The sequence below is a fragment of the Branchiostoma lanceolatum genome, chromosome 10 (assembly GCF_035083965.1).
Source record: "Branchiostoma lanceolatum isolate klBraLanc5 chromosome 10, klBraLanc5.hap2, whole genome shotgun sequence".
NCBI lineage: Eukaryota > Metazoa > Chordata > Leptocardii > Amphioxiformes > Branchiostomatidae > Branchiostoma > Branchiostoma lanceolatum.
The window spans coordinates 12,655,292-12,671,431 of NC_089731.1; the positions used below are offsets into that span (position 1 = coordinate 12,655,292).

A 16,140-nucleotide genomic window follows, 5' to 3' on the forward strand; every position below is an offset into this window, starting at 1 on the left:
ACCAGCCGCTGATTGGTCAATCTCTTTTAGCCGTAGGAAATTTCCAGTGGTTCATACCACGTGAAGTCTTTGCTCTGATTGGCTGGCCGGAGGCATGTCCACATGACAGACGCATGGTAAACAGAGACGCCCTTCACATGCCCCCCTTATCATCTGCACGTTTTTGCCCTACCCTGTTCGTTTTGTATGTTTATTTTCCAGTGTTTGTCGACTTTTTGATGATAAGCAAGGATATTTGATAAGAATATTAAACGGGGACCCTTTGTGACCTTGCTTTGTGACTTAATTCTTCCGTGATGTCATGATAGTATCTGTCAACAGGTTACAAAACACGTCACGTGCACTATAGTGCTAGCAGTAGCACTCGTGGGCTCGCAGCTGAGCTGAGGGAGATGTTGTTGATGTTGTACTTGGAGCTCGGCCAGATTGCCTAAGGTGTGGATGATCGTCTTATAGACTGACAACGAGTAAGACTCTGCAGCTCTGGTAGGGCAAGGTTGGGTCCAAGTCCAAATACCCTCCGTAAAAAAGATTAATTAATGGAGACCCATCACACATGTCACAACACGTTTATTTGGAGACTCCAGGGGCATCCAAAAGGAGGTGGGGTCAGGGGGTGTGAATGTGGGGTGGGCCAGAGGGCCTTGAAGGGTCAGGTGTCCTTTGACCATTCACCAAGGAGCTATTTAAGGACACCAGTAACCTAAATTGCCAACTGGGCATATAAAGACACCAGGCCTTTAAAGACACATACAAGAGGTGACCTGATCTCATCTTCCATCAGATAAAAGGAAAATCAGACACCATCCTTAGCTTCTATCTCATCTGACACACAATTCTTTGAATTGAAAGATATTGAAACAACCGGAAAATACTACATTTAACCTTTCAGTACCCGTTTTGATCTGTAAAATTAACGATGATATCAGAAACACTCAGGTCACATTGGAATGTCACTTGATATGTCATGATTGAACTCAATACCTGACCTGGATACAAAAATAGCCTAATCTCCTCAAGGAGGTTATAGGCAGATCTCCTGTGTCCATAACAACTCAGGATAGTAGATTACATCAATGAGGTTTTAGGCACTTGTTAGAAGAAGGATGAACTATGATCTCCCAAATATTTCTGTGTCATGCTATGAACACTAAAGATCACTAAATAAGCTTCTATATAAAAGACAATTGTTTAAATGTAGCTCCTAAAGCTTATACCTAACTCACACACAAAAGACAAGTATGAAACAATCATGTAAGGGGTTTTGAGAACTTGAAACCCCTCATTTACTTTAAATAACATTGTATTTCATTTTGTGTCAAGTTCGCACAACCCCCTGACATTCAGAAAAGATCAGAAGATCTAGTCCTGCCTGCCTGCCCCCCACCCCCCCCTCACCCTCACACAGGAGGATTTCAAAATTGCTCATGCCGGAATCAATGTTGTGTCAACAAGGTGGAAAACAGCCATCATATCAAGTACAAACATGTAGTTACTTAGTTAGTCACATGAGCAGGTAGCTGGAGGCAGCTGTGTCAGTAATTTACCACTCAGGTATACAGGATGTGTGTTAGAATCTACCATTTTGTTTTTATTAGAGGGGCCAGATTTCCTTAAGTGTTTATAAAATTGAAATTTTATCATTCCTTCTCATGTCAATTATGCATCGATATAATAAGTCACAGATCAATCTTTCCAGTCTACAGATATTGTCAAATTTATCAACTTACAGGGAAAAATGTACATCCCTCCGAAATGCCAATGGTATGATCCATTAAAGAGCAACAAGATGTCATGGTGCAGCAGAAGTATGTAGTCCAGTGGCTCCCATTGCCTGAAACTGTTCGGAGACTGACTGACATCAACCTCAACATGAGGAGGAAACATGCTGTGATCCTCCTTGCCACATTCTGTCTTATATCTTGTCTCACAGGTAAATTTATGATAACAATTCAATATACTATTTTATATAAATGACAAAGTGTTTGGCAACCTTTACTGAACGCTTTGCTGCCCCGACGGCTGACTAAGCTATGGGAGAGAGTGAGTGAGAGTGAGTGAGTTTAGCATCATCAGTAGTTTTTAACTGATGAAATGTTATCTTCTCCCGTATCAATGTTAAAGAATTATTGTAATATTTTTTCATGTTTCAGTTTTCCTGATCTCCACCTGGGTCTATGAGGATCCCCAAGGGAAGACAAGAGGACGACACCCCAAATATGCCACCAGCCAAAGAGTCTTGAAGATTGAGAACCGGGACTCCAGGGAACGGGACAGCATTCACACACCAAACAGGCATCCATCTTTTGGGCAACAGTTCCTTGAAGAATACTGCAACGTTCCCAATGCTTCTGTTTCTGGAGAGGAAGGTATTACATGTATCTATCATCATCATCATCATCGTTCATCCGGATTACTCCGGAGGGATACAGTCAATAAAGTTCTTCCAGTACAATTTGTCCTTCATGGCGGAAAATAACTCAGAACCTGAGAACTCTATGGTCTTTTTGAACCTCTTGACATAAAGGAACCCAACACACATAGAGCGAGAAGAGTAGGGGTGACACACAACTACTAGTTGAAATAGCATCATCACCTCCATTGAGGATGACTGCATTACCTTTTGATACTGCGGAGTACATATTCTAATTGTAACTATAAATTAGAGTCATTTTACATTCTGCAAGAAATGTTACTCATAGTATTTATAAGGAGCAGTGACATACATGAGGGAGGGGGGCTGACATCTTGTATCTTGTCTGGACATCGACCCTTTGTGTGTACAATGGTATGTTTGCATGGAATCCAACTGTAAGTATGATTAGCTGAAGTTCCTGCCAAAGTGTGTCAATGGTCATATCTTAAAACTGGGGGTACCATACCTCATCAATTACATGACCCTTGCATGTAAAGTTGTTAACAGATGACTTTATGAGACTGGATCTTTTCCTCTTTTCCTTGCAGGTGAGGCGCCGCCTGGTTACCAGTTGGAGTCGGTTCAGCTCCTGATACGCCATGGCGACAGAACGACACAGTACGCTATCCCGGGGCTCGGCCTGGAACCGTGGAACTGTAAACTTGATCCTGACAGGTCGCCCTCCCACTCCAAACTCCCAGCATTCATTAAGAGTGTTTCAGCTTTGAACCCTGAGCGGCTAGACAAACCATTGCACATGTACTCTGCCTACCCACAAGCGAAGGTGTGTAAGTATGGTCATCTAACACAGCAAGGGGTCGTACAGCATCTATACAATGGTGAACATCTCCACAACGTGTATATCAAGAAGTGGAAGCTGCTTTTGCCCACCTGGAATAGAAGTGATGTTCTTCTTATGACCACACAGATGAGTCGGACATACCACAGTGCCATGGCTTTCTTGTACACGTTCCTACCAAAGTTTGATGCTGCAAATTGGTTCCTGCATGCAGTCAACAGCCTCGTGTTTTGTCATGGCGGAAAAGACTGCAAATGTTCCTCCAAGGTGATGTACTTTCGTAAGGAAGCATCCAGGTATGCTCATCGCACAGAGTCCAGAGAAGGGGTAGCACGCGTGCTTAAAGAAATTGCACACACCTTTGGGATGACTCGGTCGCAGCTCGGCTCGCTCACACACGTACTTGACCTCTTCAACACCCATCTGTGTCACAAAATTGATCTTCCTTGTGGTAAAAAGACTTGTCTTAAGATGGAGCAGTTCGAAACCCTCATCAAACACTTCATAGAAAATAATCGGATGAGGGCAGAGGAAGGGGTCTTTGCTAGTTATGCTGCTTTAGAAATGAATCCTATGTTGTCAGATATTGTATCATCGATGGAGAGATTTGCCGCAGGAGAGGATGGGGTACCCAAGTTTGTACTTTACTCAGGACACGATGTTACGGTTTCTCCGCTTCTCTACGCGCTGGGCATCCCTGAAACAAAATGGTGCCCCTACGCCACGAGAGTCGTGTTTGAGCTGTGGCGTGCCAGTGCGGGCAGCGCCCGCTATGTACGTGTGTTGTACAACGGGGTAAACGTGACAAACCAGCTGAAGTTCTGTGCTGGTAGCACTGAGGATGTAATGTGCCCGCTAGAATCATTCGCTTCCTTTGTCAAGAAAGGGGTATTCCAGCAATTTGGTGCAGACAGCTATCAAGATGCTTGTATGAAAATGCCATGATTCTACCACTTTTATGCTTTACCACAAAGCTTTTAGTAATCTAAGAGGACCAAGTAGGCTTTGTTCATGACTTTTATTCATTTTGAGGAAATTATTAATTTATGTATGAGACATATCAATTATTGCAAAGCAAGATGTTGCAAAACAAGGGTTCCATCCTTGATATTGTAGAAGGATATTCAAAGTATGAATCTTGATCTGTATGTATATGCGGTCACTGGCATATTGTCATTGTTGTAAATTTGGCTTTGAAGAAGTTCAAATATCTGTACGTACAGCAATATTAGTGCAAGAGATATATCATACTGTATGAATAAGGCATTCTTGGGATTAACTAGGGAAATGATACATTTATGTACCGAAATATTGCCCAAGTAACAGAAAAATAGACTAAAAAATCTGATATTTTCAAAAGGATTATTGTAAGCTTCTCCAAATAAAGTAAAGGCTTGATAGTACCAACTTACCAAGTATTTGTGGTCTGTTGTACAAATCTTGTGCTTTATAAACATAAGATACTGAATGTTCTGTTAATTTCTGTATATCAAGGTCAGTTATTGATTTAGGTGATTCCCACCATTTCCCACCCAAGGAACAATACAAAGGCGCTCTCTAGCGGTTGAGTAAAGTACGACAGCCAACGCGTATGCTTGCGAATACTTGCGAAGAATTACCGTATTTTTCCCAAGAATTATAGATTACTAGTATGTTTGTTTTCATTACTTTTGTTTCTTGTAGCCAGGATAGTAAACACGGTAAACAATTGCAAGGTAAAGTGAACAGCCAGAACTACTTGCGCGCATGGCGCTCTTTTGAAATGGAACCCAACAGTATCAAAGCGACCGACTCTCAGATGTCTCCCGATAGATATGCTTAGAAGTTAGGAAAAATCTTCATGTCGTTTCTGGGGGTAGTTATGTTTTTATTGGTATTTCCAAGGACATCAATATTAAAAAATATTCGTATTTCTGTACGTCTGATGACCGACATCTATGGGCCGGGCGGGGAATTCAATCGGAGAGGAGAAATTCGTTCATTTCACCATTTTTTCTTACACAGTCTGATGGCTAAAGTAGGAAAGAGATGATATTGTACACGTACAACGACGATGCAATAAGGTAAACCTTACTCTTTAGGCAGTGGTAACCCCCGCGCGGGCGCATAGATATATAAGTACATAAGTTCAGTTTTATTAATTAGTCAGACGAATATATAAGGTTTAGACTGTGACTTATTTTTCAGATACTCCTGCCGGAATAAAACTACGAGAAAATGATAGAATGCAATATGGCCCTTCACATATCACGTTACATGATATCAATCAAGTAACATATGTATGTATAACATAAGTAGACGAACATGTTGAATATAGAAGTCGCGCAAAGAAAAAGACATTCTTCATATGACAAATGTAAATGTAATACACATAACGTTACCCATTTTACCGCGTCGAGACGTCGATTTTTCCCATCAATCTACTTTCACATTAGGAAATAAAGGCGCTTGTAATTTGATAGGGATGATAAAGTGCCAGCCAATCGCAAAACGTTAAAGCAAAAAGCCTTTTGATCGGTTTTGTAGTTCCGAATTAGATGGCTGTGCAAACAGCCGTGAGCCGCGCACGCGCGAACCGGCCAGAGAAAAAAACAACATGGCGGTCTCTGACGTCTAGCGGCAAGCCCTCATATGGAAAACAAAGCACGCACATCCAATGCGTGAGATGCCACCAGGTGAGATAATTACGTAGACTTTGAATTTTTCATACATCGTTGAAATTTTGATAGCGAATCGTGATAGTGTTTCAAATTTTCACTTGGAATGCGAGCGGCGTCATCCAACCAAAACGGCCTGTTTATATGTCTTGGAATAACGTTACATATGCCTCACCTTTTATATATGCCATCGTTTTTTTTACACAGTTCTATTTTCTACGAAATATTTTCAAGAGAGGATAAATTTTCTGTCGCATCCTTAATTTTTCAGAGCCGACTACACCTGTTTGTTGATGGTGGACTGGGGTACAGGTGCATTGGGTGTGCATGGGGGTCACGGGATATCGATTTGTCTAGCAGTGCGGCCTTTTTACTGGGATCCCAAAGGAAGAATTGTGAACTGAGCGAACGATGAAGTCAGCCCGGCGTTTGGTGGGATTTCTAGGCCTTGCTGCGTTAGGAATGGTCGCTTTCTGTGAGTATTTCGTCTCCACCTTGGCTAGTAAATATCGTGTGTAATTGTATTTAAGGGTACCTGACCAAGCTGACCTACTTTGTAATCAATCGCTCTAAGTGGGGGGATGTTTTTTGTACGGTAGCACTGGTGTCCAGTGACCGGTGTCAAATTACCCTGTGGAATTAATTGCATTATTATATATTCACGAAACGTAGTGAAATAGCTTGCGTTTCTCTGTCTCTAGATCGAGCTATTCAATGCGAGAATTCTTCTTGTGCATATGGTGACGATATGCGTCACTTAATAGGTCGGTGGGATATTAAGGATGTTTCATAATTCAAAACATATTCATGATTATTAAAGTGCTTTATATGCCATTGTCCTCTCACGTATTCTATGAAGGTCACTGTCTGTGGGGCGATATGGCGTATTCTTGTCCAGAAATTCTACTGAAAACACATCAGACGAAGTCTGACGGTCTTGAGTACATACAGGCTTCCTTTGTATATTTGCAGGGTTGTCACTTTTGTTTGCCCCGTATAGTTTACTTATCAACATTCCAGTCATACTTGAAGTGTCGCAGTCTTTACGTGTAGGAAGGGTGACTTCAAATGTTACCAACATTATTGTTATTTTGACTTTGTTTTCAATCAGTAGTTCATGGTTCAAATGTTTCCAATATCCCGTTAACAAATTCTGTAAACAGCAACATACCGCACGGTCCGCACCTACCCAATGAAGGGCTGGGTTACACACATAACTCATTTAGAAGCTTGCCATTTGATTGCGTCACGTTAAATGTCGTTAAACTTGAAAAAAGGACCCAAGCAATTAGGGCCCGAAAATTAGATTTTGAAAGTCAATTTATTTAGTCATTTCTATACATGATTAGTTCAAACAACATTATCACAATATATAGCGACATCCATGATGCAAAAAAAGATGACGTCGGTTTGATGTGAGAACTCACTGTAAATCGTCGCGTTTTTTTTTTGTAGGCTCGCGAGACTAAGGGAATCATTGTGCTGCTCGTTTTTGCGTGGTTTTAAACTGTGAAGTTATTACGCAAATGTGCTTAACAGTGTTAGTTAATGTCACTACCATACAGATTTCAGCATTTTTTTTCATTTCCATTTTTTGGGCCCTACTATTGCTTTGGTTGACAATTTTGATGTTCCTACCCCTACTCACAGACGGCGTTATTCATTTCGACCTCGCGCAATTGGTGAATCTCAAGTCAGCGCAGTCCACACGTGTGTTCCACCTAAACACTACAGAGCATGCGCACCCCAAGTCGTTTGACGTCACCACACCGAACGACGCGCCTGCGCAGGACATGCCCGAGGTGGTGCGGTGGTACTGTAACACTCCAAAAGCACTGGAAGGCGAAGAAGGTTTGTATTGACCTATCCTAACTGTCAATCACAATTATTAGTCCAACCAATGATAGTATGACAATTAACGGTTCGACTAATAAGAGAATGGTTGCTTGTCCGTCAAATATATAGCATTTTCATGTTTTCATTTTGCATTTCTATATTCTGACGGAGGTGTGCGGGGTTATAGGATAGGTCAATAGACTATAAGTCTTCAAACAAATACGATATACTAAGAATAGTATCACAATGTACGCAGTATTCTCCAAGCAGAGGTTAGAGGGGAGATCCTTATCATCATGTTTATGCCCCACTTTCTGGCGGCTGTCAGAAAGCGGGGTAGTCAGAAGAAGGTAACGATCTCCTCTATAACATCTGCTTGGAGAGTACACTGTACGTACACGAAAACTAGCTGAACCTTTAGAATGTCGTTTCAGCACCAGGGACAGGGCCAGGGTTAGGTCCTATCTAACCGGCATCAAAACTACACGTTTTCTACAGGTATGCGAATGTTGTAAACGCTGTATAGGCCAGGAAAAAGTACAAAATACTATAGAAAAGGGTATCATTCTACCAGCGAAACTGGTGGCGTTTTGCAAGTGAATAAATCGTGTAGTCATCTGCTATCTTGCTTTAGGTATGTTCAGGTGGAAGTTGTTCTTAGCAGTACATGTAGCGTATGTACCCCGACTTGTAGCGTATGTACCCCGACCTGTAGCGTATGTACCCCGACCTGTGGCGTATGTACCCCGACTTGTAGCGTATGTACCCCGACCTGTAGCGTATGTACCCCGACCTGTAGCTTATGTACCCCGACTTGTAACGTATGAAGCCCGACCTGTAGCGTATGTACCCCGACCTGTAGCGTATGTACCCCGACTTTAAGCGTATGTACCCCGACTTGTGGCGTATGTACCCCGACCTGTAGCGTATGTACCCCGACCTGTAGCGTATGTACCCCGAGTGTAGCGTATGTACCCCGACCTAAAGCGTATGTACCCCGACTTGTAGCGTATGTACCCCGACTTGTAGAGTATGTACCCCGACTTGTAGCGTATGTACCCCGACTTGTAGCGTATGTACCCCGACTTGTAGCGTATGTACCCCGACTTGTAGCGTATGTACACCGACCTGTAGCGTATGTACCCCGACTTGTGTATTTGATATGTAGAGCTTTACCTGTTTCTATATACATGTAAGAAGCATTCTAAGTTTGAAGTCTGGGCTACCCTATCAATGTGTCTGTCTGTTTTCCGTCTGTAGGTCAGGTCCCTGAGGGATTTCGCCTGAAAGCCGTGTTTGTTGTTACTCGCCATGGCGACAGGGTTCCCATGGAAACGCTTCCCAACGTCAAGTACAACTACAACTCCTGGACATGCAAACTGGATCCCGACAAATGGCCATCCGATCCACAAATTTCGTCGTTCGTGAAGAGCGCCGAGAAGTTACGGAGAAGTCCGAACGTTTTCCGGAGCTCTGCGAACGGTGTAGCGAACATGCCGCCGTATCCTAACAGCGCCGGCGGGCCGTCTAGATTGACGCAGACTGGTGTTGTCCAACTTCTTCGCGTTGGGGAGAAATTACGAAGAGCTTACATAGACAGCAAACTGTTAACCGTTGAGGGCGTAGAGGACCAATTTACCGTCATCACCACGCCATACTCCAGAACGTACCAAAGCGCCACCGCGCTGATGTATGGTGTACTGCAAGATGATTTATCTAAGATAAGAGTACATCAAGAAAATAACGTACTGTTTTGTGGTGCAAGCTGTCAGTGTCCACTGAGAAATGAGTATATGAAGCAATTTAAATCAGTAGATGCCAAAAGGTTTCATGAAGACCCAGAGTTCGTATCCGCGCTAGAAACCGTTGCAAAGACTCTTGATAGCAAAATAGCTAACGTTCGATTTAAGATAATAGACGCCTTATTTGGTCACGTGTGCAATAGGCTGGAACTTCCGTGCACTACGCATACTCAAGCATGCTTGGAGAGGGAGCATGCGCGGAATGTACTCAAGTTTATCAACCAAGATGAGCAACAAAGACGGGAATCGTTCAATAACTATTCGCGTCTTGCGATTCAACCTCTTCTCAGCTCCATAGCAAAAAGAATGGAAAGACTTGCGGAGGAAAAGGCGGACTTTGCCAAGTTTGTGGTGTACTCTGGGCACGATATGACCATGACGCCATTGCTGAGCGTACTGGGACTGACGCACGCGCGGTGGGTGCCCTACGCGTCACACGTTGTCATGGAAATGTGGGAACGAGATCGTCACGAAGAGCAGACGTCGTTTGAGAAAAACTCCACTTTAACTAAACCAAGAAAACTCGAATTAAAACAAGCAGTGACGTCACTTGATAAAACTTTCGTACGATTCGTCCACATGGGAAGAGATGTGACGGACATGTTGGAATTTTGTGCAGGGAAACTTCAGACAAAACTCTGTCCGCTAGAAGAATTTGTGAACTTTGTTGAACAAGGTGTATTTCAGAAATTTGGCAAGGACAGTTACAGAGAGGCGTGTAGACCATAGGACTGTCTAAATAGTAAATAGGGGAGGGGACAGACGACGGTTTGACCAAAGCCCTCCAATCTGTATTTTTATTTATACCTAACTTAACATTGTTAGTGAGAACACGCAAACACATGGTGAGAAGTGTGAACTTTATTTCTCAGGGCCCGTATGACCACATGCAAACAAGTCTTGTTTATAAAAATGTAACGTTACAGTATTTATACTTATCGTGAAACAGCCATTTTATCTAATAATTTCTATTCATAAATGATAACAACGTATTATGAGAGATTGTTATTCTTCAATTGCACCGCAGCCCTTAAATAAACAAGGCACCACTATACTGGAATATTTAAAAAGCTGACGATGTTGACTAGCTTTGCGTAGAGGGTTGAGAAGTATGTTTGTAACCGGCCGCACTCGGGACTACTCTGAAGAGCTGCCCACATGGTGAAGAGTTCTGTCGGGGTGTAGTGATGGGAAGTCACGATCAGACGATGGGTGCACACGGTGAAACCGAACTGGTGGAATGTGAAACCACTGCGAGGGAAAGAAATAATAATAGAACATTGATGCTTCGCGAATTCGGGGAAATTTCAAGTATATTGACAACATAATAGGGTAGGAGCAGCCAAATACTAATCTCCAAGCAGATCTAACGGATGCAAAGACCGTATCCAATTGGCAAAAGGAGTTTTTATTGCAAAGTTGCCAGTTGGATACGGTCTTTGCAACCGTTAGATCTGCTTGGAGATTAGCCAAACACTTATGATATTTTTGGTTAAGGTTACATTTATCTCAATAAAAGTTCATCGCGAATTCGTGTCCGTAGGCTAACTACAAGTGAACAACGATTGGTGATAATGTGCAAACATAACGTGATGTGGGACATGCGATGAAGATTTATAGATAATAGATCCCTTTTCATTATTTCGATTTTCCAAAATGCTTTTGGACGTACAAGTTATATGAACTAATTGCCCTATAGAATGGAGTTAATGTTTACGTACTACCGAGACAAGTTGGTTCTGGATAAGTCGGTTACATATTTCACAATATCCCTCTATCCATATTTCTCCAAGACCACTGTCCTTTTTTCGAAGCTAGAACAAAAATGAACGTGGAAGTGTTAAGCGTTTTTCTACTGGAGTTTGAATTTTGTGTATCTCCCTTTTCTTTGATGAAGCTAGTTTTATACTAAATTTTGCAGTTCACTGAGCTAAAATAAACGTCAATCAAACTTAAAGGTTTCTGACGTGAAGCCCATATACCTGTGGTCCCGGGGTGAAATTCCCGCCTTCTTTGCACAGATCCCCATGTATACATCCTCCATTGGCATAGGTGACGTCATCAGCGATGTGACGTAAAGTCTTCTCACCGCACCCATGGACATGACGTAACCTGTTCCGCTGAGGTAGTCTGGGTACACGTCACCGTTAAAATCTTCCTCCGAGACGTAATACTTATTGCTTCTACTTCTAATAGGGTGAACACCCGTTTGGATAGGTCCCATAAGCAAACCAGAACTTAGGTCAACTTCCAGTTCTAAATACTTAAGATTGGACACCAGTGTCTTAATGTTCACAAACATGTCATCGTCGGTTTTCATGACGTATCTAGCACCGCTGCAGAACGTAACAGCCCATCTGAGGATCATGACGGTTTTCGTGGTCAAGTTTCTGTAAGTGTCTCGAAAATCCTCTTGTATGATGTCTCCGTTTGTTTTTATCTCTTTCTGTACGGTTTTCTCCAACTGGGCGTCGTCGCTGCGTCCTAGAGCGAAGAGCACCCTAACGGTTCCTTGCGGGAACATGGTCTCGTTTCCCCACGTTTTACGAATGGCGTCCCGTTGTCTTACATGAGCAGGTGCACTTGTGACGACAACGACAAGGAAGACGTTCTTCCCTCTGCACTTGTCTCCTAGACTGGTAAGGAACCTGTACCTGTGTGGATTAGCACCTGGTGACAGCTCTATCTTTCTTATGAAAAGATCGTCAATTTTGTTGGGTACTTGGGCTGCCGTGTAGTGTCCATATTTCACAACGTGGTTGAAACCAGTCCAAAACGCACAGATGTTGACAATCAAAATGAGGAAGATCGTAACAGCAAGGAGGTGCACAAGGGTCGACAGTTTTGACCTTTGGGAGGGACATGTGTACCTGCCAAGCATTTTGCTCGCCGTCCTGACAACTGCATATATGCATAACCAGGTGCCTCCAAGATTCCAGCAGTAGAGGTACATATGTGCTCAGTTGTCAGTGAAACATGGTCAGGTCCTTCTCATCTGACGTCGTCCCGTCATGATCATCTGAACTAGGGGAGAAAAAAAGTAAGAACTTGATGAGTTTCAGTATCGCGTGGTTTCTTCATCTTGTTGCAGTGGCGGTAGGGAGAGATATCGCAGGGAGTACGTCACCGAGGTCTTATTGAAATCGCTGTTGTCTTGTAAACAGACACTGTGTACTCAGTCCACTGAAAGATTCCCAGGACTTAACGGTACACACCGTGATGATGAATTACTCGGTCAGCTGAATCATACACGTATATGTGAAGTTGTGTGTTGGAAGTTCGACAAGGTTCGGTTTCTCCTGTCCAAGCAGAGGTTCTGCCCAAGCTTCTTTTTGACGCCTTTTTAGGCGTTTTTGTCGGGCTTTCTATTTTGTCCCGTTTTAAATTTCTCCATGTCCGCCGACCAAAGTCCGACACAATGCCTAAAAAGATGTCAAAGCCAAACCGGAGCAGAACCTCTGCTTGGACAGGATCGAGAAACCGAATATTAATGCGATTGAACTTATCATACCATCAGAATTGCGATTGAACTTATCATACCATCAGATTTGCGATTGAACTTATCATACCATCAGAAAAAAGCCCGACTTATAAAGCCTGCTAAGCTGGCTAAGCCTTTGTTGGGGATTATTCTCCAAGCAGAGATTTCGGTTGGGGGGCAAGGAGCTAGCGGCCGGCCGCAATTTTATCGTCTGCCTCCCTTCACAAGGACAATAGTTCGAGATCTGTATCTGTATCTGTATAGCCGGTATAACCGCCCTTCGGGGTAACACACCAGCTTACGAGATACTAGTATGTCTGTAACCAGAAGAGGGAAGAAACGACTGAAGCGCATCGGGGGAACTGAGCACTTTTCCAACAATAGTGTGTTTATTGTACGATTATCTTTCTTGGACCGTACACAGTTTGTTCAGTGTACATATCGTTACGAACAAACAACCCCGATTTCAATAAAAAGCCCTGTGGCCTTAATCTCTAAGTAGATCTCCACGGGGCAAAATCGTAATGTTAGGCAGAGAAGCTCCAGTCAGGCCTGACTAGAGCTTGTTTGGCTGTCATTACATATTGTATATGCAAAACTCAACCACTCTGAGGCTGAACTTTATTTTTTAAAGGGAGGCTAAACTTCAAAGTGAACAGTCTACTATAATTTGCTGAATATACCCCAAAGTCAAGTTCGCACTTGTTTTACATATTAAAGTCCGTCATAGACCCCGTTCACACTCATTTTCTTCAATCGCGATTGAAGTATAATCGCGATTGTTCGATCCGATCGCGATTGAACGCAAAGAAACTTTTGCGTTCACACTGCTTTTCGCCAAGTGGATTAAAGTATGCCGTGATCCGATCGCGATTGAAGCACGATTGAAGCATGCTATCGGTGATCATCTGGTAAATGTTGTTGTTGTCCTTGTTTTGTGTCTATTTTTCCGCTAGACATTGTCACTTGGTGCGGTAAATGTCCCTCTTTCGGTGACATTTCCCCAGTTTGGCCTGCACCTCTCTCTCCCCCAGATTGCGATGAGGACCCTGGTCTCCTCATCGCGCCATCTGCCACCAGCTGAAGTTACTGACGGAGTTTCGTTCTTCTTCTTGGGCATTGTTGACGATGAAAAGTTGTAAAAGAGCGATCTGACGTGCGGATTGGGTTTGTTTTCCCGCGCGATGCGAACTATGACCCCACGTACCCGCATGTATGACCTCCCACCCCCGGAACCAGCCGAAATCTCCGCCGATCGCGATGGAATGAATCGTAGTTGTGTTCACACTCAAAATTTGATAGGATTGGATTGGATCCGATCGCGATTAATCCAATCAAACTACCTCCGGAGGTAGTTACAATCCAATCGCGATTGGATCGTTTTGGATCGTTCCAATCGCGATTGGGAGCGTTCACACTGAAAAAATCAATCGCGATCGGATCGATTCAATCGCGATTATACTTCAATCGCGATTGAAAAAAATGAGTGTGAACGGGCTCTCCCGTCACTTGTAACTTGTACTGTGCTGACGTCTACTCGCTTGATTGAATTACTAAATTGTAAGGTCACGATATATGACGTCAATCTTTGGCATTTCCCATTCAGTATGGATATATATAGGGATTTTCGATCTGGCTTTCCTGAGGATGGATTTCGAGAAATGTTTCGAATTCGGAAAATTCCTCAAAATCCATCCTGAAGCCTTAGGAAATAAAGCCCGATCGAAGAGTACGGAGGAGAGAGCACAGAATTACTTTCTTTCGGTATATTTCGCCCGAGTCCACGTGTATTTTCCAAATACCGTTGTCCCATTGTCTTTGCCCCATGATCTAATTACCGAAAGAAAAGCAGCATCTTACGTACGCTTTCCCAATACTTTTTGATGCTCGGGCTGTCAAATTTGTAGTGTCGGTCCTAGTTGACTGATGGATGTTAAATTAAACATAGGTGGGGCTTGCTCATGAATAATGCAGTGATAGATGTGGCGATATGACAAAAATGATAGATTTTCCTTCGCCAACAAAATGTCAAAGGTTTTCCTCAAGATTTCTTTACAGGTGGCCAACCTTGAAAACCATTGTTGAGACGGATCCGGAGTACAAGCTACCTCTGGTAGTTGGGATTTCGATTTTGAAAACAGGGACAAGAGTTGAGAGCAACATCGGACATTCCTTTGTTGTGTTCTGCGACAGCTGGAGCAATCACTTATTCGAGGTCACCAGCAAAGATCATTTCTTTGTCTTTTTTGTTGTTGTGGACAGTAGGCTTTAAAGTATTGCACAGAGATCGGAGTATTTAATAAAGTCGAGTATAAGCCCATTCGTAATCCCGACTACGCATGTGCAGTGTCAAAGGTAAGGGCCCCTGAGACGTAAAAAAAAGTCATTGTTATGCAAATCTAGACAATGTTGAGATGAGAACTGTTTACAAGCCAGGGGCCTTCACCTTTGACACTGCACATGCGTAGTCGGGATTACGAATGGGCTTACATGAGCGAGTGGCATGTGGTCTAAATATTCAAAGTAGAACGGTTGGTTTGACCAAGGAGGTTTAATCTAACTATTGATAGACCGTCGTACTTAGGATGACCTCCAAATATAGATATGATGTCTTTTTGACGACCATTAAATAATTAATCTCACCATCTAAAAGACGGTTCGCAATGCCCTGGTCGTATCCCGGGAACAGGACCTACAAATGAAGAATCAAACAAAGGGAACAAAAAATGACTACCTTGTCCAGTGCAGCCACAGCGCGACGGATCAAGTGATTAGCACCTGTATTGGTCAACCCAAGGAGGTTGTCTATATGACCTCCTTGGTCAACCGGTACAACCGCCTTCAAATGACGAAAATACCATTTGATGATTATGGAAGAGGTCACGGTATGTCACAATGGTATACTGTAGTTGAAACAATACGAAGAAAAACAGACCGGTACCGTCCTTGTCTGTTGGCGGGACCTCTGCTGTCCGAAGCCGACTCCTATCGTTGAAACAAGACCCGGTCTTCTCCGTCGGTTTGCCTGGCCCATGTACATATACCTTTCTACTAACGAAATGTGCTGTAGGCGATGCCTTATCACTGTGTCTATTCGCTTGACCCAATTTCAGAGGTCACGCCGGAGAGCTACCCAGTTCGGACACACC

The 16,140-nt window shown here is 43.1% G+C and overlaps 3 protein-coding genes across 3 annotated transcripts; 2 read left to right on the forward strand and 1 right to left on the reverse strand.

The window, feature by feature from the left end:
* The first annotated feature begins 100 nt into the window (after positions 1 to 100).
* On the forward strand, positions 101 to 4,507 carry LOC136442835 (2-phosphoxylose phosphatase 1-like). Its single transcript, XM_066439792.1, has 4 exons — positions 101 to 486; positions 1,733 to 1,933; positions 2,154 to 2,369; positions 2,965 to 4,507. Exons 2-4 carry the CDS (start codon positions 1,795 to 1,797, stop codon positions 4,158 to 4,160), a joined length of 1,551 nt encoding a protein of 516 aa, XP_066295889.1. The 5' UTR covers positions 101 to 486; positions 1,733 to 1,794; the 3' UTR covers positions 4,161 to 4,507.
* Positions 4,508 to 5,811: 1,304 nt separating this feature from the next.
* LOC136443730 (2-phosphoxylose phosphatase 1-like) lies at positions 5,812 to 11,355 on the forward strand. The gene is made up of 4 exons (XM_066441082.1): positions 5,812 to 5,890; positions 6,144 to 6,347; positions 7,523 to 7,723; positions 8,969 to 11,355. The coding sequence occupies exons 2-4, from the start codon at positions 6,284 to 6,286 to the stop codon at positions 10,237 to 10,239; spliced, it is 1,536 nt and encodes a 511-aa protein (XP_066297179.1). The 5' UTR covers positions 5,812 to 5,890; positions 6,144 to 6,283; the 3' UTR covers positions 10,240 to 11,355.
* On the reverse strand, positions 10,357 to 15,991 carry LOC136443731 (beta-1,3-galactosyltransferase 1-like). The gene is made up of 3 exons (XM_066441083.1): positions 15,726 to 15,991; positions 11,493 to 12,534; positions 10,357 to 10,761 (listed from the first exon to the last, which is right to left on the reverse strand). Exons 2-3 carry the CDS (start codon positions 12,461 to 12,463, stop codon positions 10,560 to 10,562), a joined length of 1,173 nt encoding a protein of 390 aa, XP_066297180.1. The 5' UTR covers positions 12,464 to 12,534; positions 15,726 to 15,991; the 3' UTR covers positions 10,357 to 10,559.
* Positions 15,992 to 16,140: the final 149 nt, after the last annotated feature.

Bases quoted from the DNA above. Each gene is read 5' to 3' on its own strand.
- LOC136442835 (XM_066439792.1), top strand. From the start codon at position 1,795: ATGGTGCAGCAGAAGTATGTAGTCCAGTGGCTCCCATTGCCTGAAACT. The intron at 1,934-2,153 runs GTAAATTTATGA...TTCATGTTTCAG, and splicing joins TCTTATATCTTGTCTCACAG to TTTTCCTGATCTCCACCTGG. The intron at 2,370-2,964 runs GTATTACATGTA...TTTTCCTTGCAG, and splicing joins TTCTGTTTCTGGAGAGGAAG to GTGAGGCGCCGCCTGGTTAC.
- LOC136443730 (XM_066441082.1), top strand. From the start codon at position 6,284: ATGAAGTCAGCCCGGCGTTTGGTGGGATTTCTAGGCCTTGCTGCGTTA. The intron at 6,348-7,522 runs GTGAGTATTTCG...CCCTACTCACAG, and splicing joins GTTAGGAATGGTCGCTTTCT to ACGGCGTTATTCATTTCGAC. The intron at 7,724-8,968 runs GTTTGTATTGAC...TTCCGTCTGTAG, and splicing joins AGCACTGGAAGGCGAAGAAG to GTCAGGTCCCTGAGGGATTT.
- LOC136443731 (XM_066441083.1), bottom strand. From the start codon at position 12,463: ATGTACCTCTACTGCTGGAATCTTGGAGGCACCTGGTTATGCATATAT. The intron at 10,762-11,492 runs GTATATGGGCTT...TTTCCCTCGCAG, and splicing joins ATTTCACCCCGGGACCACAG to TGGTTTCACATTCCACCAGT.